Source organism: Podarcis vaucheri, assembly GCF_965113315.1.
Source record: "Podarcis vaucheri genome assembly, chromosome: 15".
Classification (NCBI taxonomy): Eukaryota; Metazoa; Chordata; class Lepidosauria; order Squamata; family Lacertidae; genus Podarcis; species Podarcis vaucheri.
Genome location: NC_138753.1, coordinates 16,469,538 through 16,491,764, shown reverse-complemented (window position 1 = coordinate 16,491,764; position 22,227 = coordinate 16,469,538). Strand labels below are relative to the sequence as shown.

The window sequence follows — 22,227 nt, the reverse complement described above, 5'->3', positions numbered from 1 at the left end:
AACCAAATAAATATTTTTTTAAAAAAAGAACCTTTCCCATGAATGCCTGACTTCTTTTTGCCTCCTAGGTGGTGTGTACCCTGAAGGAATTCAATGAATACAGGCAGTACCTGACCTCCCTCAAGCTGGAGTTTGAGAAACACTACATCAGAGAACAGGCAAGTCTTGGGACCATTTTTTAAGATCTCCTTCTGCCTCTGCTCAGCAGCTACAAACAAAGAGCATATTGCAAACTTGATAAGAGGCATGACTTCCTGCCTAACCTACCTCACAGTGTTGTTGTGAGGATAAAATGTGGATGGGAGAACTACGTGCACCATCTTGGGCTCCTGATGTATATTGTGCTTTGGTCAGAATTGAGTATACGCTTCCAGAGTTAACACCAAATACATTACCTCTGGTAAATGAGCCACCGTAGCTGCTGGATGGCCGTGAAAATTTGTGTCCCAGGCTTTTTAGATCCATCTACCCCATGTACTAAAGGGACGCGGGTGGCGCTGTGGGTTAAATCACAGAGCCTAGGGCTTTCCAATCAGAAGTTCGGTGGTTCAAATCCCCGTGACGGGGTGAGCTCCCATTGTTCGGTCCCTGCTCCTGCCAGCCTAGCAGTTTGAAAGCATGTCAGAGTGCAAGTAGATAAATAGGTACCGCTCTGGCGGGAAGGTAAACGGCGTTTCCGTGTGCTGATCTGGTTCGCCAGAAGCGGCTTAGTCATGCTGGCCACATGACCCGGAAGCTGTACTCCGGCTCCCTTGGCCAATAATGCGAGATGAGCGCCGCAACCCCAGAGTCGGCCACGACTGGACCTAATGTTCAGGGGTCCCTTTACCTTTACCTTACCCCATGTACTACTATTGGAAACCCAAGGGGCCTATTGGCTGCCAGATGTGAAAAATATTGGCATTCTTTTAAGCTCTCCTACCCCTCTAAATTGGTCTGACGTGTTCCTCTGCTCACCCGACCCCAAGTGACAACTTGCTGGCAGCAATGTCCCAAGCAAAAGCCCTGATGCCCACATCCCTCTAATCTTCTGAATTCCAGAAAATGCTTGAGAAGCAGATCACCAAGCTCCAAGACACTCAGCATCTTCCAGAGGCCGCCGACACGTCGAAATATCGGGACTGGATGCTGAAAGAGGAGAGGCCCACAATACAGGAGCAGGAGACCGTGATGAGGAACAGGTGCCCGAAGGAGATGGGTAGGGGGAGGAGTCTAGAGGGCATTTTTGCACATGAGGTCTAAAGCGGACCTTTGTGCGGTTTGCAGAGTGACACCACAAAGCCAGCCTGCCCCGCTTGGGTCTGGTGCTCCTTTGAAGCCTCTCTTGCGATCCTCTTCTGCATAAACAGCAAGAAAAAACAGGAATTAAAAGCAGGAGAAATGGGCCGAAACAATGAACTGCAGGTCATAAGAGTTGGAAGGGGCCACAAGAGTCATCTAGACCAACCTCCTGTGATGCAGGAATCTTTAGCTCAAAGTGGGGCTCAAACCTACAACCAATCAATCTCTTACCCTTCCACAAATTGGTTTGGGGCCACCAGAGGGCATGCGGGGAGGGGGGAATGAGCTTTCAGCTTTACATCAAGTTGCCAGACCTCCAGGGCTTACCTGAAGTCCCCAGGTTAGCCGAGAAACTTGAGCAAAGAAGAGGAAATGGGGTGAGGTCCAGCCAAGCCATTCTAATCAATCCTTTGCCTTTTTTCTTCAAAAAGATATTTAGAGTTGATTAACCAGGAGCTGGAAAAACTGGAGCAGCTGGCAGAAGAGAACCGACAACTCGTTTTGGCTCAGGACGACAAAAAGAAGCAAGGCTTGGAAAAACGCAAGCAGCTCCTCCTACGGAAGAAAATGGAAGAGGTAACCACAAAGGGAAGCTGGAACAGGAGGTGGCGCCCATCCTCATTTGCCCTGGCCACTGGGGCTGCTTGGAGTTGGGTCCCCTTTGCTGTTTTACACCCAGCTGAAAAGAGGCACAGCACAGAAACAGGTGACCAATGGCTGATGAGTATTTGTTTCCCAGGAATGGAGGAAGAAGGAAATGCTGCTCCTGATGAAAATCGGTGATGACGTTAAACGGGAAGCAAGGATCGAAGAGCAGAGGAGGAAGAGCAAGGAAGACAAGCTGAAAAGGGTAAGTGGAAGAGGGGCAGGGAAGGTGGCTGGCATCTGTGTGGGTCTTGGCTGGCAGCTGAGTGGTCATGGTAGGGTGCCACAATCAGCTGGAAGGAGATTCTGCCCAGCATTCCATCTACGTAGTTCTATATTATCCAGAAGTTCCCATCCTCCTAGCCAAGACCCTTCCCTAATGTTTACTCAACAGCAGCCTTTATTTAGCAAAGTCCCCCCTGCAATGTTAGTTAAAAGTTTATTCCTTTTTTCAAAAACAATATTATTTTCATTTATATACATTTCAGTAGCAATTTAATAATAATTCAGACATTTCAAATATCAACTTCCTTCCTCCTTTTTCTGCGATTCGTTAAGTTTTATATCATCATTCCCTGTGTATTGAAAGTTATATTAAATCGTTCTTTTATTCATCTATTTTCATATATCTATATTTTAAAAACTGCAGCTTATTACAATAGCCCTGCCAATGTTTTTATCTGTTTGCAATTTGTTTGTAAATATTCAATATACCATTTCCATTCCTTCATAAAAAGTTTGTTATCCTGATTTATCATTCTTCCAGTAAGTTTTGCCATAAGTTTTTGTATCCATTCTTCTTTTGTCGGAATTTTTTTTTATTCCTTGTACTTCCTATCAAGCATGGAGTACAGAGTTGTCCCTTAAGCGTACTTCAATCAGTCAGTTCCTGTTCATTATGTAGGGAGTGATTTAATTACTGGCTTCCTTTTACTTGCTCCCCTTTGGTATAGCAAAATTGCTCTGTTTAGACTGGAGAAATGAGCAATTCATCACAGAAAACAGACAGAAGGTGCCAATGCCCAGTTCATAGGGGCAAAATCTGGCAAATCATAGAATTGTTAGATCGCCTCTAGTCCAAACCCCTGCAATGCAGGAATATGCAGCAGGGGATTGAACCTGCAACCTTGGAGTTATTGGCACCATGCTCTAACCAACTGAGCTATCCAGCTGATCATCATTGGGCAGTTGCCAAATAACTTGGTCTGTGAATTGCACCCAGTGCTTGCTGTTGGGGTTTTTTTTTGTGTGTGTTCCAGCTGGGCATGCTTAGTGAGCCCCCCACCCCCAGCCTGAAAAGAGGTGAGGCATGCAAACTAAGAATTCTCTCATGCTGCTTCTGAGTGTCTGTGGTGCAAGATGAAAAGGGTGGTGCCTTTGCCAGCTTGGGGGGGGGCAATGTCTCCCCTTGGATCCAGCATGATGAGAGGTTACAAAGGACCCTGGAATGAATCCCGAAACGGTGACGAGGCTCTGCCCTTTGTGCACCCTGCAGAAACAGAACATGCTTGAGAAGAAGATGGCTCACCACTTGAGGAAACTGCAGGAACGCTTCCAGAGAGAAGGCTTCTTGCTCCCTCCTGACAAGATGGTCCACACGATGGACGTTGGAGATCGGGGACCCCCAGCTAAAAAACAAGGTACATGGCCAGGAACGGCTTTCATGGAATGACTTCTTGCTGCGCTCTCTCTCTCTCTCTCTCTCTCTCTCTCTCTCTCTCTCTCTCTCTCTCTCCTACTCTTCTCCTGGGATGCTTTCAAGTCTCCCTAAGGCTCCCCTGGACAAACCATTTTTTGAGCCCCAATCCTGATTTTCTCACTCAAGTCTTATGCGTAGGTTAAGCAATGTCCTCTCTTTATCCATTCCAGTTTGTTTCCTTCCTCACTTTCCTAGCTGCAAAGAATCCGCTGTTGTTGTCTTTAAGTAGATTTGTTGCGCTGCTTTTAAGAACTTTTGCAGCCGTTCCCTGTTGCTGGTTTCCGCCTGTTTTAGATGATACACCGTATAAGTTTCCTTTTCCTTTTCTTGCCTTATTATTCAGTTCATAAAATTTATACACCACTTGATTGTAAAAAAACGACAACTCCCTCAAAGCAGTTTGCAAAAAAGGTGAAACGGTGATATTTTCAACAAGAGAAATTAGCAACATGTAGAATTTAAGCTGTGTGCCTTTGTTTGGATTGATAAACTGCTGAGAGAGTTCCATTGAAATATGAAACCCAGTGCTTTTTTTCTGGGGGGTACGCATGCTCCTAAACATTTTGTGAATCTGTTTGTCCTCATTGAGGGGCAGTATCTCAATATGAGTAGGAAAATGAGAGTACATCTAAACATTTTTTAAGAAAAAAAGCACTGTCCATGACTAAAATTAAATACATTTCCTGCATGTCAAATGCAGAGGCTAAATGCAGGGGCTTTTCTGCTCCGCCATAGACATCTCAGCTATTTTAGAGGCTGACTATGATTATGATTATGGTTATGATTAAAGACTCCTCCTTGCCCAAGACAAGCACCGAGGAGGCCAGTAAGACCTCAACAATTGAGAGGAAGTCCACCAGCCTCCTGGACAAGAAAGGACCAGAGCTTCGAAAAGGTACATTCTGCTTTTTTGGGGGTGGGTGGGAAAAGAAACTGGGAGCGGAGTCAAAGCTAGGCCCCCCCCCCAGAGAAAGGCAAATGGTGTTCTTCACACTTGTCCAAAGCCCCCTGTCCGCTGCCCATCTTGCAAAGCCGTTCACTCCCACCTCTTCTCCTTCTCTGACCTATCCCAGTTCCGGGAGGAAGCACCAGTGCGACCAGGCTGGGGAGCCAATTGTCCGCTGCCAAAGGGAAGAATGGGACTAAGCAGTCCATGGCAACCCTCTTAGCCCTGCCCAATGCAGAGGAAGCCGCAAGCAAGTCTGCTGCATCCCTGGAGGTGAGTTGACCTGGGGTCAGAATCCAGTGTCCGAGTTGTGCTCTCAAGGCCACTGACCCAGGAAGAGGGCAGCTGGCCTGGCTGTATGAGGGATCTATATGTTGGAAACAGTCAACAAACATTTACAGTGCATGCAGTGATGGTCACTAGTTTAGAGGGCTTATGAAAGAGGATTGGACAAAATAATGACATGGAGGTTTTGTTCTGCCTCCAGAATAAATTTGAATTACCAGTCTCTGGGGAACTACAAACTGCTTATATATATTAATATGTGGTGTATAAATCTTGCTAAATAAATAGTGGGGAAAATATGCCCTCCTTCCCAGTGCTACCTGGATGCTATTGGGGGTTGTACTGGTCCCCTTTTGCATGCAATGCAGGAATTGTTCCATCAGGCCATTCAGCAGGGCCCCTCCCAGGGAAAAAATGTGCTGGGCTGGAGGGTTCTTGAGACTCATCCAGCATGGCTCTTTCTGTGTTCCCATTTCGGCCTGTTGCAGCCTAGTTCCAACCCATATGAGTCGGTTAAAATGCCTGCCTTTTGTACTGCTTTTTCTTCGCAGCATGAAGGTGCTGTTAGCGAGAGAGACCTACAGAAGGAGATTCTTGAATTGGAGCCAGGTGAGAGGCTCTTCCTGGTCTCATTCCGCAAGGTGGATGAGGGCGCAGGGTATGGACTGTGGGGTTTTCAGTGTCTTTTGCTGAAACATTGGGAGAACTTGGTTTTATTTCGGGGTGGCAGGGACAAGGGCTTAAATAACTGGGATATTCTTGAACTGATTGATTCAGGGGTTGCCAGCACAGCATCTCTGAGTACAGATGTACCCCCAAAAGCCTCGCCTGGTGCCCATTGGGCAAAAGCCAGTGTGGTGTGATGGCTTAGGGTATTGGACTTGTTGGCTGGCAAGCAAAATATAGCTATATAAAAGGAGAATTCCTGGGTGCTAAGATCCAAGTTTGGGGTGAGTACTCTTTGGTGAGAGAAGCCCAGCAGAAATTTAAAATCACAAAACATGCTGCAAGCTAAAACATGGAAATATAGGCTGTTATACCTTTAAAATATGCCCTCCAAAATAGCCCTCTCTTCCCCCAGCATAGTAAAAGACCATACATTTGGTATGTTAAAAATTGTTTACTTACAAATTCTCCAAATGTCAGGTTCATGTGCTTTTTCACACAGCAGTAAAAAACCAGAGGCAATAAAACTTGGCTTAGTTACACAGTGGTGAAAGTTCCTAAATTATGGGTATATGAACACAAGAAAGGCTTGTTAGAGCCATGTGGTTAAGCACGAGCAACCAGATCAAAACCGCTTCACGTGCTGAGCTTCTCTGATTGACTGGAGTACAATAGGCTCGATTACCTTCCTCCCAATGTGATGGGGAGTGATCTAGCTAAACCTGACAGGACAGCTTACTCTATGGCATTAACCCCTTCATGCATTAATTAGACATAAGCATGTTGGTTATATGAGGCTGATTATCTATCCTACAGGGCTAAGACCTGGGTGTGACCAGGATTCAAATCCCCACTCAGCCACGAAACTCCCTAGGGTGATACTGGGGGCCAGTCACTGCCCCTCTCAGCTTAGCCTCCATCACAGGGTCATTGTGGAGATTAAATGAGTCAGGGAATATTCATTGGGAAAGAAAAATTAGGTATAAAAACAGAATTCCCTGGATGCCAAGTTCCAGGTTTGGGGCAAGTACTTTGGTGAGAGAACCCCAGCCAAGATTTAAAATCACTGAATATGCAGCAAAGCAAAGCGCGGAAATATAGGCTGTTAGAACTTTATAATACAGTGGTGCCCCGCAAGACGAATGCCTCGCAAGACGGAAAACTCGCTAGACGAAAGAGTTTTCCGTTTTTGGAGGTGTTTCACAAAACGAATTTCCTATGGGCTTGCTTCGCAAGACGACAATGTCTTGCGAGTTCCTGCTGGATTCCCCCCCCCTTTTTCTAAGCCGCTAAGCCGCTTATCAGCTGATATGATCAGCAGATAAGCTGCTAAAAGCCGCTAATAGCGCTAATCCGCTAATCCTTCAATGGGCTTGCTTCGCAAGACGAAAAAACCACTAGACGAAGAGAATCACAGAACAGATTTTTTTTCGTCTTGCGAGGCACCACTGTATGCCCTTTTAAATTCCTTCCAAAGTTCCCACTCCCCCTAGCAGAAAATAATATGAAACCATACAGTAAAATCATAAGAAATTAAAAACACGTTGAAAGCAAAATAATTAAAAACAAACACCAGTAGACCATTGTGGGAGATGTATGCTTAATTGGCCTGGTGAAATGGAAAAGTTGTCATCAGGCATTTAAAAGGTTGGAACAGAAGCTGCCTGCTGGATCTCTAGTGGCAGAGGGTTCCACAGGACAAGGCCGATGACACCAAAGGCTTGGCTTGTGCAGTTTGTTTACATTTTCAGGTTCAGTACTTAAAAACAAGTCACCAAAATCTCGAGCTGTCATTTATTTATTGCCTGCCCTTCACCCTACTGTCCCAGGGCAGCTTCCAACATTAAAACTCACCCATCTTAGATGTCACCTTTTATCCTGTGCAGTGGGCGAGGCCATCACTGGTCCAGGCGGCGGCAGCAGCAAAGTTTCCTTCAGCTCCGCCAAAGACCTCACGTCGCTGACCAGTAACACCAACCCGCCGACAGAGATTGCCTCCAGTGTTGCAGAAAGCATGAATTCGAAAATCACACCCTCTGCCTCTGGCGGAGTCATCAGCAACGAGGGTGGCATGTCAGGCTGTGGATCGGCCGGTTGCGGAAGCAAGGGGTCCTGTTGCGGATCAGGCGGTTGCGGAAGCAAGGGGTCCTGTTGCGGATCAGGCGGTTGCGGAAGCAAGGGGTCTTGTTGCGGATCAGGCGGTTGCGGAAGCAAGGGGTCCTGTTGCGGTTCACGCGGTTGCGGAAGCAAGGGGTCCTGTTGCGGATCAGGCGGTTGCGGAAGCAAGGGGTCCTGCTGCGGATCGGCCGGTTGCGGAAGCAAGGGGTCCTGCTGTGGTTCCGGCGGATGTTGCAGCAACAAGTCTGGCTTTGGCTCAGGCCGGTTGTATAGGCATAGTGGGAAAGTGACCGGTGGCTACGATTCCAGTGGTGGCAGCAGCAGCAAGCACGGAGGCAGCGGCGGCAGCGGCAAGGTCCCCATCGATGGTAAGTTTAATGGCTTGGAGGAGTGGCAGGATCAAAGCTTGACCTGAAATATATATACAGGGCAGGGAGGAAAGTTGCAGATCAGATTCTGTGTGCTTGCAAAAGTTTCTGTTTTCCAGGTGTTTAAACACCCAGGGAGCTTCCCTGAGCGTGGAAGTCTCCCTGCCAAGCTCTTACCCACAGACTGGCACTGGAGCAGAAACAGGGGACAGAGTTAGCCCATTGCTGCCACACAGCTTTATGTGACGCATACACCTTATGCACATGCAGAACGTCAGGAAAACCTGCTGATCAGGCCAATGTCCCATCTAGCCCAGCGTCCTGCTCTCACAGTGGTCAGCTGGATGCTAAAGTGGGAAGCCCTTGAGCAATACCTGAGTGCAACAACAGCACTCTCTGCTTTTAAATCACTGCAACTGTCAGGGACTGGCTAGACAAAGAGGAGTAGTGGGAGACACAAGCCAGAGAAGCCCCAGGGGAGGAAAGCTCAGACCCCAGGGATTGTTGGTGGGACACCAAGGAGAGGTCAGAAGGAGATGCTGAAGGGGCTGATAAGGGATAATTCACAGGCTAAACTCACTATTGATCTTCCAGCTGTGCTGAACAGAAAGCAACAAAACCATTAAGTTCTGCAAACAGGAATCTTTTAATTAACATTGATGAGGACCATTGCTGAGCAGGTCTTTACAGTGAATATGAAAGATGGATCTTGGGCACGGGGAGATATTGATCTTGCTAAGCAACCCTAGAATTGCAGCATCAGTAGCAGGGTGCCAGTGGAGCGCCTGGGTGGGCAAGGAGCCAAGGTCAAGGTTTTCCAGATCTCTGTGCCTCAAATGCCAGTTATGCCTCCCTCTTTTGTTCTAGGAGTGTCCAATCGATCATCCTCGAAGCCTTCCAACAAAGCCAACATCTCTTCAGCCACCCCCCATCATACTGTTAACGAGGGCTCTAGCAAAGGGAAGCAGAAGAAGCGAGCAACCTTAATGGTACATGGTTGAAATGCTCCACGGCAAAAAGTTCAAAGCTGCCCAGAGGAAGTAGCATCAGGCTCAAAATGGGTTGGGAGTTGCTAGGGCTTGTGTGGGGGAGAGTGGAACAGATCATCTGCTGGCTGACCTATGGGAGATGTTGTCTCAGCCAAGGACCAAAGACAATCTGAAGGTTCAAGACCTTTCTTTCCAGTGGCTCTGCCCCACCTGGAAGGCCGTCTACAATCCTTAAAGGGCCCACAGCTTATTTTTCAGAGCCAGTGAGGCATAGTGGTTTGAGTGCTGGACTAGGACTTGGGAGAGACCAGGATTCAAATCCCTCAGCCAGCCACAAAGCCCACAGGGTGTTGTTACCTTGGGATCCAGTCGCTGCCTCCCAGTCTAGACTACCTTATAGGGTTGTTGTATGGATAAAAATTTAGAGGAGGGGGACCCTGGAGGAAAAGAGTAAGATATAAAGGGATTCCTCAAACTTTGGGGTGGCTTAAAATTCATCTGGCAAAGCCGCAGGAGACTCTCAGCGGATGCTAACACATACTTCTGCTTTTAAATGTCTGCTTTAGTTTGCCCAGAGTGAGAAGGAAAGTCAGCCCAAGGAGAGGAGCTCAAGCAAGAAGAGGAGAGTGGAGAAGAGCAAAATAGGTACAGAGCATACTGAACACAGGCCCCACATGGCAAGAGAGGCAGGTTGGTTGCCTTCCAGGCTTCCGGAAGTGGCCATTTAGTATCCTAGGCATCTCATACTTTATGGTGTGGTGTTTGCTGTGTGTGTGTGTGTGTGTGTGTGGTTTTTTTTTGTTTTTGTTTTTTTTGACATATGCTGTTTGACAGTGGAACTGTCTCCCTTGGGAGGTTGTGGACAGAGGCGGAGCTAGTTGCTCCAGCACCCGGAGTGGCGCACATGCTGTGCACCCGGGGGCAGGGCTAGCTACCCACAGGGGTGGGGTCAGTGTCCCAGGGGGCGGGGCGACAATGTCACTCCCCCTCAGGGATGACACCCGGGGCGGACCGCATCCCCCTTCCTCTGCCAGTGGTTGTGGACTCCCCTTCCTTGGAGGTTTTTAAGCAGAGATTGGATGGCCATCTGTCATGGATATTTTAACTGAGATTGAACTACTAGATGATCCTTGGTGGGGGGTTAGACTATATGACATTTGGGGTCCCAACTCTACAGGGGACGACGCAGGTGGCACTGTGGGTTAAACTACAGAGCCTAGGACTTGCCGATCTGGAGGTCATCGGTTCGAATCCCCACGACGGGGTGAGCTCCCATTGCTCGGTCCCTGCTCCTGCCAACCTAGCAGTTCAAAAGCACGTCAAAGTGCAAGTAGATAAATAAGTACCACTCCGGCGGGAAGGTAAACGGCATTTCTGTGCGCTGCTCTGGTTCGCCAGAAGCGGCTTAGTCATGCTGGCCACATGACCCGGAAGCTGTACGCCGGCTCCCTCGGCCTATAGAGCGAGATGAGCGCCACAACCCCAGAGTCTGCCACGACTGGACCTAATGGTCAGGGGTCCCTTTACCTTTACCAACTCTACAATTCTATGATTCTAGAATGTGTGTGTATATATATAAACACCCACTGATTTGAGCCTGTTCTCTGCTCCCCAACCTTCTTTTAAATCCTTAAATAAGAGACACGGGGGAATGATTAATGGACTTCAATGTCTGTACACTAATGCGCAAAGCATGGGAAATAAACAAGATGAGCTTGAGCTCTTGGTACAGCAAACTAAATATGACATAATAGGCATCACTGAAACCTGGTGGGATAAGTCCCACGATTGGAATGTAATAATGGGGGGATACAATCTATTTCAGAGAAACAGACCAGACAAGAAAGGAGGAGGAGTGGCGTTATATGTCAGGGATGTGTATACCTGTGAAGAGATCCAAGATTTAGATCCTCAAAGCCAAAGTGAGAGCATTTGGGTCAAAATTAAGGGAGAGAAGAATAACAGAGACCTCATTGTGGGAGTTTACTATAGATCCCCAAGCCAAACGGAGGACATAGATGATGCCTTCCTGGAACAGATGGCCAAGCATGCAAAAGGAAGGGAGATAGTAGTAATGGGGGACTTCAATTACCTGGATATTTGTTGGACGTCAAACTCAGCCAAGAGCATAAGGTCAAACAGATTCCTCACTGGCCTTGCAGACAACTTCATTATCCAGAAAGTGGGAGAAGCAACAAGAGGAACAGCCATTTTAGATCTGGTCCTAACCAATGTTGATGACTTGGTTAGTGGGGTAGAAGTGGAAGGATCATTAGGCGCGAGTGATCATGCTCTTCTGAAGTTTACTATACAGCGGAAAGGAGCAGCCAAGCATACTAGGACTCAATTTCTTGACTTTAAGAAAGCCGACTTCATAAAACTTAGGGAAGTGCTGGGTGAGATCCCATGGACAACAATACTAAAAGGAAAGGGAGTTCATGATGGCTGGGAGTTTGTTAAGAGGGAGATACTAAAAGCACAACATCAGGCAATACCAATGAGACGGAAACATGGAAGGTGCCTAAAGAAGCCAGGGTGGCTATCTAAAGAACTTTTAACTGAATTAAGATTAAAAAAGGATGTGTACAAAAAATGGAAAAGGGGGGAAACCACCAAAGAGGAATTCAAACAAATAGCCAGCACGTGTAGACACAAAGTCAGAAAAGCTAAAGCACAAAATGAACTCAGGCTTGCTAGAGAGGTTAAAAGCAACAAAAAAGGCTTTTATGGGTATGTTCGTAGCAAAAGGAAGAACAAAGAAACAATGGGATCACTCAGAGGAGAAGATGGTGAAATGCAAACAGGGGACACAGAAAGGGCTGAACTACTCAATGCCTTCTTTGCCTCAGTCTTCTCCGATAAAGAAAACAATGCCCGACCTGAAGAATTTGGAGCAAATGATTCAGCAAAGGAAACACAGCCCAGAATAACTAAGGAGATAGTACAAGAATATTTGGCTAGTTTAGATGTATTCAAGTCTCCAGGGCCAGATGAACTGCATCAAGAGTATTAAAAGAACTGGCAGATGTGATCTCAGAACCACTGGCAGTCATCTTTGAGAATTCCTGGAGAACAGGCGAAGTCCCGGCAGACTGGAGGAGGGCAAATGTTGTCCCTATTTTCAAAAAGGGGAAAAGAGAGGACCCAAATAATTACCGCCCAGTCAGTCTGACATCAATAGCAGGGAAGATTCTGGAGCAGATCATTAAGCAAACAGTCTGTGAGCACCTAGAAAGGAATGCTGTGATCACCAATAGTCAGCATGGATTTCTGAAAAATAAGTCATGTCAGACTAACCTGATCTCGTTTTTTGACAGAATTACAAGCCTGGTAGATGAAGGGAACGCAGTGGATGTAGCCTACCTTGATTTCAGCAAGGCATTTGACAAGGTGCCCCATGATATTCTTGTAAAGAAGCTGGTAAAATGCGGTCTTGACTATGCTACCACTCAGTGGATTTGTAACTGGCTGACTGACCGAACCCAAAGGGTGCTCATCAATGGTTCCTCTTCATCCTGGAGAAGAGTGACTAGTGGGGTGCCACAGGGTTCTGTCTTGGGCCCGGTCTTATTCAACATCTTTATCAACGACTTGGATGATGGACTCAAGGGCATCCTGATCAAATTTGCAGATGACACCAAACTGGGAGGGGTGGCTAACACCCCAGAGGACAGGATCACACTTCAAAACGACCTTGACAGATTAGAGAACTGGGCAAAAATAAACAAGATGAATTTTAACAGGGAGAAATGTAAAGTATTGCACTTGGGCAAAAAAAATGAGAGGCACAAATACAAGATGGGTGACACCTGGCTTGAGAGCAGTACATGTGAAAAGGATCTAGGAGTCTTGGTTGACCACAAACTTGACATGAGCCAACAGTGTGACGCGGCAGCTAAAAAAGCCAATGCAATTCTGGGCTGCATCAATAGGAGTATAGCATCTAGATCAAGGGAAGTAATAGTGCCACTGTATTCTGCTCTGGTCAGACCACACCTGGAGTACTGTGTCCAGTTCTGGGCACCACAATTCAAGAAGGACACTGACAAACTGGAACGTGTCCAGAGGAGGGCAACCAAAATGGTCAAAGGCCTGGAAACGATGCCTTATGAGGAACGGCTAAGGGAGCTGGGCATGTTTAGCCTGGAGAAGAGGAGGTTAAGGGGTGATATGATAGCCATGTTCAAATATATAAAAGGATGTCACATAGAGGAGGGAGAAAGGTTGTTTTCTGCTGCTCCAGAGAAGCGGACACGGAGCAATGGATCCAAACTACAAGAAAGAAGATTCCACCTAAACATTAGGAAGAACTTCCTGACAGTAAGAGCTGTTCGACAGTGGAATTTGCTGCCAAGGAGTGTGGTGGAGTCTCCTACTTTGGAGGTCTTTAAGCAGAGGCTTGACAACCATATGTCAGGAGTGCTCTGATGGTGTTTCCTGCTTGGCAGGGGGTTGGACTCGATGGCCCTTGTGGTCTCTTCCAACTCTATGATTCTATGATTCTATGAAATGGAAAAAGGGTCTGCTTGAATTCTTGTGAAGTGGGAAATGCATTTCAGCCCTGTCCACGGGGGCTCAGGTGGCCTCAGTCACTCAGAGCGCCTTTTTCATGCTCCAGCTGGTTCGCTAGGGCCAGCCTCTTTTGGACAGAGGTGACTTGACCACTGTACTCCACATGCTCTGGTGACTTCCCTTGTAACCATCATATTACCACTAGCTTCCCATGGGATTGGAGGTGGGGAAGAAGAAGTGGGAGAGAACATGGGTTCCTGGCAGATTTGAGTCCCAGGATCTTTAATTTCACAAGTCAAGCCCTGGCGGAGGGTGTGGCCAGCCCATGTCTTGACCCAGGTCTGAGCTTAGAAATGGAGGTCTCCACTGAATGTAGCTTTCCCATCATGGATTTGGCAATGCAACTCACAGAGCTAAACACATTGGAGGCCTTCTCTGTTCAAATTATACCTGCAAATTTGTGGTCTTGAAGCAGATTGGATATGCCCTGTGCAGGCTTGATTTTTGAAATTAGAGAGGCTAGGCCTCAAGTTTATTTCAGTTCACGCATAAAGCCCTGGGCAGGGCACATACAGTGGGCTAAAGGGGGAGAGGCATTGCCCCATGTGCCCCCTCCCTCACTGTTTCCCCACTAGCTTGGATTGTAATTGCAACCCTGACAGGATTATTAACCCCAAGGTCTATCTCCTCTTGCAGAGCGTATGGCCTCAACATCTCAGGAAAATGAGGATTCTGAGTCCTCTTACTCAGCTTATATCCACCAACTGCTTTCTACTTCGTAAGTGCCCCAGAGAGAATTGGAATGAAGCATGATAAGGAATTTGCACAGTTCTCCTCTACTCTAGAGAATGGGTAGCCAATGTAACTGCCTCCCAGATGTCCCCCAGCTGCAGCTCACATCAGCCCTGCCAGCCAAGTGAAATACAGCAATTAGATTTTAATTAGAAATGCAGACCATCTTTCAAGAAAGTACTGTTGTTCAAACTGCTAGTGAGAAGTAGGGACCCCGTTCAAGAAAAGGCGAGATGTGTCTAGCCTCTGCTTGGTTATTCCCCCCCCCCCATCCTCTGCTTTCCTTATGCTAATCCGCCACATGCAAACTTGAAAGCCTTGTTGTTGCCTTGTTCACTTGCCAGAGCTATGGCTTGGGCTCTGGTTGATGGATGTGATTGATCCTGCTCTGGAAAAAAAAATCATCCCAAGAGTTCCCTTCCCCTTCTATACCAGAACTGGCCACAACAGAGTTGTCTCAATTATTGCTTGGGCCAGGAAGCTGTTGCTGTGATACTACTGGTACGCAAGTTGGCCAGATCACCCCTGAAAGAAGTGGCCCAGGCCTAGGCACATGGAAATACAACTTCACTCCAACATTTTGACTTCCTCTTCTTTTTCTTTTCTTTACCCCCCTCCCCCCTTTTCTTTCAGTGACCAGTCAGGAATCCGGGAAAGCCTAAGAGGAAAAGTAGGTTGCTCCATGAATTGTGCTGATACGTTTCATAGTGGATGAACTGAGCAGTTTTAAAAGGTTCATTCTGCCATCTTGATTTGAAATGGTGTCCAGTTGCATATCTAAGCATAGCTGAAACACTCATCAAACTCAGGATGTGGATGGAAAATTTGGTTACAAACTCCTTGGGTTTTGATTGGGAAAACATTGCACGGGGAGGGGTTATGCCCCCACAGTTTTGCCACCCAATCGAATTCAGAGCCTCCCACCTATCTGACTACTTTTGGATGAAAATCAAAATGTTGGGTGCTCTGTTCAGGGACCGTCCCTAAACATCATACCTGAGCCAGTGTCTTCTGCATGTGAAGTCAATAACCCCTTTTCTCCCTCACCCACTCCCTCTCCATAATAGATCTCTGCTCCGGAGCTTAACAGCATCATCCAGAATATAATGACCTGGGTCGTGTCGGCCGTCACCAGCATCCTCTACCCGGCCCTCACGAAGTTTGAAGAGCGGGTCAGGACCAGAGTGTACACCATCTCCGAAGAGTCTGTGCTGTCCTCGGACAACTCCAGCAGCTGCAGCAGCTGCAACGAGGACCTCTACGAAACCTACAGGTCCCTCCCCACCATGTCCGCCAGGAAGGTCAGCTTCACGGACACCAGCATCAAGCCCGCCACCTCGAGCGACCTGCGGACCATCAGCGGGAAGCCTGCTTCCCTGCTCTCCTCCAAGTCCTCCTACACCTCTTTTACCAAGAGCACCCAGGTCTCGCTGGACGCTGACCTCATCAAAGGGAAGCTGAAGAGAGGGAAGACGGCCATATTTCTGTCCCCGACCAAGCACTGTGGGCTGCTGTCCACCACCGCCAGCATGCGCAGCTCCAAATCGGACAGCCAGATCACCCAGATGCAGAAAGGTCCCGCCGACGGCCCTGAGAAGCCGGGCGCTTTGTATCACGGCAAGCGCAAGTGCATGGTGTCGAGGGGTCTCTTTGGCAAAGATACGACAACAACTACCACGACTGGCACCACCACCACGGACACAGAAGGGCTTTCCTTTGTGGAAGGAGAACAAAAGCCTCCTCCCCATGGCCCTGTAGACCAGAGAGAGGGCATCTGCTTGAAGGACCTCAAGAGCATTTTTGCCGAGCTGAAACTTCCCCTCACCAAAATCACGGCCATTATCCTCGACGACGTTTTCAAAATGATACTGGTGGACCAGGGCTGCTCCGTCAGCATTTCCATGGAGGACCTCCTGGAATCCATCTCCGAAAGCCTTTTAGGCAGCCCGCCCTCAGGCCAGCCAGTCGCCGGGTCAGTCTCTAGGATCGCCAGCTTCGTGGCTGCTGACATTGTGGAAAGCATGCTCAGCAAGCTGCACTCCATCACTCAGAAGAAGTATTTTGAGACCATCTCCAAGGACGGCTTCATGGCCGAGTGCAAAGTCATGTGCGTCATGGCGTCCGGGAAGCATTCTGCACCTGACCCGTCCTTCTGGCGGTCTCGGATGCCCCTGTCCCTCGAGTCGACGTATGAGATTGCGGAGGAGATTGTCCAGATTATCATTGAGAAGCTGAAAGTGTTCGCCACCTCGAGCCAAACAAAAGTGTCCCAGTTTGAACTGTGTGCCAAGATTAAAGCCATCGGGATGCCTTTGAATCAGCTTTGTGCATCAGTCCCACCGCACACGGTAGAGTCCGAGGCAGCCAACGCCCTAGTGAAGGACACCATCCGCAAGATAGTTTCCAAAACGGTTGCTTCCTCAGAGACAAACCTCCTCCAGTATGTGGAAGAGATGATTGCCAGCATCTTAAACTTCATCCAGAAGCAAATGTGCCCAGAAGGGACACTACCTACCAGGGAGAGCTCGATTGTGCTTCAGCTAATCAATGACGTGTTCAACAGCTTGAGTACAGAAAAACTCCAGGGTATTTATCCAGCGGCAAAACCGAGACCTTGCCTCAGATTGCAGGGGGAGCTTCCCAGCCGCGGAGCTTCTCCTGATCCCAAGGCCGCGACGGTGACGGGAGCCACACATGTGTCAGGTGAGAAATCGCCGAGGAAGCCATTCTCTCCCGTTAATGTCCCTGGCATGGTCATTTATTCTGAGATGGAAGCGGAGGAAAAAGAGAAAAGGGAACCCGATGGGACTTTGTCATCGGTGAACAAGGAGCGGCAAGTGCTGCTGACAGAAGAGGCCCCGGATAAAGTAAGGTATGAAAGCTTTGGGCTGGAATCCCGGCAGTGGAACAGACTCAGCCCCAAATCGGCTGAAGCGGAAAAAGAGGGCAGGACTGATGCAAAAGGTGCAGAAAAGGACATGGAGCATTTTGTCCAAGACGCCATTTTCTCGTCTCTCGGAGGTCAGCAGAAAGGACAATGGGCCACAGCTGGTGAGTGGTCCTTGGAGCAGGCCTTGCAGAAAATGGAAGAGGACTTCAAGGAGGAAGAGCAATCTCCGATAATCCGGACCGTGTGGAATCTCTTGAATGAAATGTTCCAGCATATTTGGGCTGAACAACCTGTTTGGCCCCCTGGCCCTCCTCCTCCGTCTCTTGCCCACATGGACATCAGTCGATGCCCGCCTGAAGAGCAGCCAGCCTCTAAAGGGCACACTGCCAAGCTCAGGGCTCAGGCCGTGATCCCAGACGCAGACGTCAGCACTTTTGCCTGCGATCTGGTGAAGACGGCGTTCGAGAAGATCTCACGCGCCACTCAAACTGAGGCGGAGGGCATCCGAAGCAGGCACTCGAGTCTGATTATCACCGATATCTTCCCTCTTAATGTACCTGGAGACGCCAGCAAAAGTCCACCGACGGTGCATTTCAGAGAACCAGAGGCAGCTTGTCAGTCAAGACCTGCCCAGGAGCAAACACAGAGCAGACCCACAAGCGCTGCAGAAGATTCAGCCAGGGCTAGCCAGCCTGAGCATCGCCTTCCATCCAAATCAGACCTGGCTAATGACCTGGTGCAAACATTTATCTCAAAGCTGGAAACCTTTGTCACCTGCAAAGTGGAATCCCAGCTTTGCTCAGACATGAAAAACCTCAAAACATGCATCAGTTCAGACTTCTCCTCTGCCATCCAGCAGGAACTCAGGCGGATGCTGGCGAATCAGTGTGGGGGTTTGCCCAGCTGCTTAGAAGGCATTTTGAACAGTTCTGTTTTAGGTGGGAAGGAAAAGGCGCTGCGGTCGTCTCACGCGAACTTAAAACCATATGCCCAGGAAGTGGCCAAGATGGTGCTGAAGAGCCTGAAGCATGGGCTGGACAGGGAAGTGGAGAAGATTTCCATGCCCCCCGTTATATTCTCCGAAAGCATCGCCGCCAGCCAGATTGTCAGCCTGGTTTTGATGGTCTTTGCCCCTTCGGAAGTGCAGTGCTCCTTACCCCGGCAAGATAGCATTTTGGAGAAACTTTTCAGGAAGAACCCTGACTACAAAAGAGATATCCAGGCCCAAATCCAGAACACAGTTGAGATGTTTTTAAATGAAATCTACCAGACTGTCATGTTGGATGTGGGAAGCGCTTCACCTTCTCCCTTGGCCACCGAGAAACTTCACACACCTGGGACTTCTAAGGCAGGAATGCTCAGCGCCAAGAAAGTCCCCTCTGCTCCTTTGGTGGGGAAACCCGACGTCTCGCTGGTTTCCAATGACGTGGTGGACATTGTGCTTGAAGATCTAAGCTCTGGCCTTGCAACTGTTCTGAATACGAGGGGAGCCCTTTCTGGCCGACTCCAGTGCCTCCTCTTTGACCTTATTCAGAGGACTGTTGAGCCTCTCACTCAGCTGGCTGGACGAGAGGCCAAGGGTGGACTCAGGAGCCATTTCCTGGATCACAAAGCAGATCGCCACAAAGTTCCAGGCCTGGCAAAAGGCAGAAAGGCAGCAGAGTTTGGAACCAAGCAGCTATCGGAGTTGAAGGAATGTTCCCCAGAAAGGATGGCAAAATACTTAGTCGACAACATTTCCCACAGGCTGGAGCTGTTCGCCGAGGAGAAACTGGAATCTGAGTTGGCCACAGATGGTCAGCCGAGAGCCGGAGAGGGCAAAGCGGGCAGCCACCGCAAAAAAGCCAAAGTTGTCGTCCAAGAGTCCCTGTCCAACTTGAGACTCTGTGCTGAGAAACTGACCAGTACCATCCTGAAAGTCATCCAGGCGGACCTGGAACGGGAGATGCTTTCTTGCCAGAACATCATCCCGTATGAAGAAAACGCCTCTGCCAATGAGCTCATGAATGACCTGCTCAAGATTTTGTCTGTCCAAATAGCTCTGACGGAAAACGAGGTTCAGAAAAGGGTTCTGAAAAGGATTTTTAGGCAGCAGCCGTCGGGGCAGAAAGGAGGTTTCCCACTGGTGACAGGAGTTGAAGATGTCCTCAACCAGGTGACCCAAAAGGTTGTGGGTGAGTTGGGCCACCTACCGTCTTTTCGCACAGACTCCTTATGCTTTGGTTCCGAATCAAAGTCTTCTGCCTATAATGGGATGATAGATGCCATCTCCCAGGCAAATGCCGGGAGTGTAGCTGGTGAAATTGTAGACAGCGTGTTCACGAAGATCTACTCCATTGTCATGGAAATGCTGTTTGGCTCACGGGATGGAGACAACTCAGGCAGAGAAAAAGACCCATCTGTGGAGGCATCTTCCCCTACAGGGAAATCAGAGATCCAGAAGATGACTCTGGCCCTTTCCCAACTCCACCCTACACCACAGACCATTGGGGAAGAACTGGTCCAGAATGTGCTAAACAAAATTGCCTGCTTTGCCACATCCAATTTGGAAGAGGTCCTCCCACAGTCTATGCAGCAGAAGCGGAGGAGGCACTCCGGCTTCCAGTATGAAATGCATGGTGGTGACGGCATGGCAGGGAGGCCCCAAGCCTTCTCTGATGACTCTGAAACCTCCCCGATGAGAGCGAGCTTGTGCAAGTCAGACTTGACAGTGTACGCAAAGGATGTCGTTGGCAAAGTCCTTGGAACCATCATTGACGACTTCAAAACCGAAGATTACCATCGGACAATACTACGGGTCAACACCTTATCGTCGGAGCAGATCTCCCTTGCGAGTGATCTGGTGCATTCCATTGTGCAAGACCTGCACATTGACGGCCCACATTCTCACGTGCACCAACACACCACCGCAAAGTCTTTCAGGATGGACAATGGGCAGATGTATCTCCAGATTGAGTCAACCACAAAGGACATCCGGGGTAAACCCAAGTGCCTTTTCTACGAGGACTTTCTGACTTACCTCAAGCAAGTGCTCCCCAAGGAAGGCATCTTGAAAGACATATTTGAGCAGCAGCCGCTGACCGACGCAAACATCAACGAAACCCTCAAAATGCTGCAAGTGGCAGAGAGCATCGTCAGCGAGGTTCTAATGAGGACCCGAGATCTTGAGTCATCTGTTTGCATCCTGAAGAAGATGCAGGGAGAGCTGAACGAGAGGCTCTTCTGCTGCAGTTTCAAGAGATCGGAGGCACCGGGGCTTTTCCACAGTGATTCCCAGGCCGAGATTGGCTCAGTTGCCAGGGACATTGTGGCCAGTGTGTTTGAGAATGTGCATAAGTGTCTGATGAGCAGCATTCCTGCTACGTCAGACGGGTTCCCGGGGAGGAAAGTCCCACCCAAAGGCCGCAAGAACCGGTTCACCCAACCCGATTTCCCTTTCTATAATGTTTCACTGAAGGGGGCCATGGATACAATCGACAAGATAGCCAAGGAGACAGTGGAGTGCACCGTCCTCATGCTGGAGACCTTTGTCGCCCGGCATTTCAGGCGGGACTTCCGGTGCAACTTTTTGGAAATTGTGAAATTCCCGCTGGAGAGCCTCTCGTTTGCACAGTTGACCCGCTCTTTGGATTCTCTCTCGGCCCAGGTCGGGAATGTGGCGGAAACCACAATGGACGGCTTTCGGAATAAGTTGCAGGGGGAGAAAGAGAAAGGAGGGCTGCCAACTTTGGGCTCGACCCATAACTTCCTGGACTTCTCCAGGATGGGCAGTGCCGTCACCAAGGAGTGCATTGAGACAGCCATCCGGCAGGTGCAGATGCTCCATGCTGAATTGAACGTTTATGCCAACAATGCTGTCAGCAGCGTCCTGGAAATTATCAAGCACACCCTGGACCGGGAGCTCACTCAGAAGGAAGCCACCCTGTTCTGCAGCTCCTCGGAGAGCCTTGTCCTGAGCGAGACCATCAGCGTCATGCTGGACCGCTGCAACGAGAGCCTGACCGAGATCACGTCCGAGCTGATGGTGGAAAACCTGCAGCTGGAGATGTCGGGGCGAGCCTTTGCCAAGGACAAAACCCTCTTTCAGGATCTCGCCGCTTCGCCAGGCAGTGTGAAAACTACGTCCAAGAAAATCAGGAGGGTAGACATGAGGGATAGCTTCCCCCCAATCAACGTCCCAGGGATGGTGATCTATTCAGAAGAAGAGGCCGAGGGGCAGGAGGAGACAGCCTCCAAATTCCCTTCCGTCTTCAGGTACTCGGAGTGGGATGCTCACGTGGGGCCAGAGAGGCACCAGTGCTTGCCAGGTTGCCTGTCGGCTCCCAGGGTGCGGCCTTCTGGAAGACGGAGGCAGGACAGGGTCTCCAACAGATTCCAGCTAGATTTCCCGGAGGACAACTGGCTCCCCAGGCAAAGCTCCATTCCTGAGGGGACCATTTTGGAAAAGCTGTTTAAGAAAACAGGGGACTGCGAGGCTGTCCCAAGACACACTAAAACAGGGCACCGGAGCAAGGTTGGCACCATGCACCAGCACGAGCCCTTTGCCAGAGGCCCTGCACCAGAGAGCGGCTGCTGTTCCGCCATCTGCCCTCTGAAACTGGGCCACGCCGCTGAAGAAATTGTCAACACCCTTCTCTGTGAGTTTGGCGTGGAGAGTGAGTCCTTGTGCTACGAGAAGAACATGCACCTTTTCCCGCTGAGGGAGGGCTCCAAGCCCGGGGCGCACGACTTGCTCAGCCGGTGGGATAAGAGGCAAAGTGATTCCAGCGAAAGGGCAACGACGGAGGAAAGCTGCTTCTTCATGCAGGAAGGGAGCAATTTGCTTTCCAAGTGGGAGAGCAATCAGTACATCTTCAAAAGCAAGAGTCCGGACAGGCATAAAGACCTGGAACTCCTCGCCTGCTTCCACGTCCCAGACCTCTGCGAGATCCAGACGCTGGCCAACCATATTGTCCTGAGTGTCATCAAGGAGCTGATTGCCTTCCGGCCAAAAGGTAAGTCTCGGGGCTATGTTGTGGCGGCCCCTTTCAAGGAGC

The 22,227-nt window shown here is 49.2% G+C and overlaps 1 protein-coding gene across 1 annotated transcript in view; it reads left to right on the top strand.

Moving 5' to 3' along the window:
• Positions 1 to 72: 72 nt before the first annotated feature.
• FSIP2 (fibrous sheath interacting protein 2) overlaps positions 73 to 22,227 on the top strand; it is a 43,386-nt gene continuing 21,231 nt past the window's right edge. The window contains exons 1-14 of the mRNA XM_082201331.1: positions 73 to 158; positions 1,042 to 1,181; positions 1,713 to 1,857; positions 2,021 to 2,131; positions 3,422 to 3,566; positions 4,416 to 4,520; positions 4,699 to 4,844; positions 5,408 to 5,465; positions 7,409 to 8,008; positions 8,876 to 8,997; positions 9,564 to 9,642; positions 14,206 to 14,287; positions 14,935 to 14,971; positions 15,369 to 22,185. Of these exons, the coding sequence (XP_082057457.1) occupies positions 1,045 to 1,181; positions 1,713 to 1,857; positions 2,021 to 2,131; positions 3,422 to 3,566; positions 4,416 to 4,520; positions 4,699 to 4,844; positions 5,408 to 5,465; positions 7,409 to 8,008; positions 8,876 to 8,997; positions 9,564 to 9,642; positions 14,206 to 14,287; positions 14,935 to 14,971; positions 15,369 to 22,185 (8,584 nt within the window). The 5' untranslated portion in view covers positions 73 to 158; positions 1,042 to 1,044. The remainder of the gene's footprint in view (positions 159 to 1,041; positions 1,182 to 1,712; positions 1,858 to 2,020; positions 2,132 to 3,421; positions 3,567 to 4,415; positions 4,521 to 4,698; positions 4,845 to 5,407; positions 5,466 to 7,408; positions 8,009 to 8,875; positions 8,998 to 9,563; positions 9,643 to 14,205; positions 14,288 to 14,934; positions 14,972 to 15,368; positions 22,186 to 22,227) is intronic.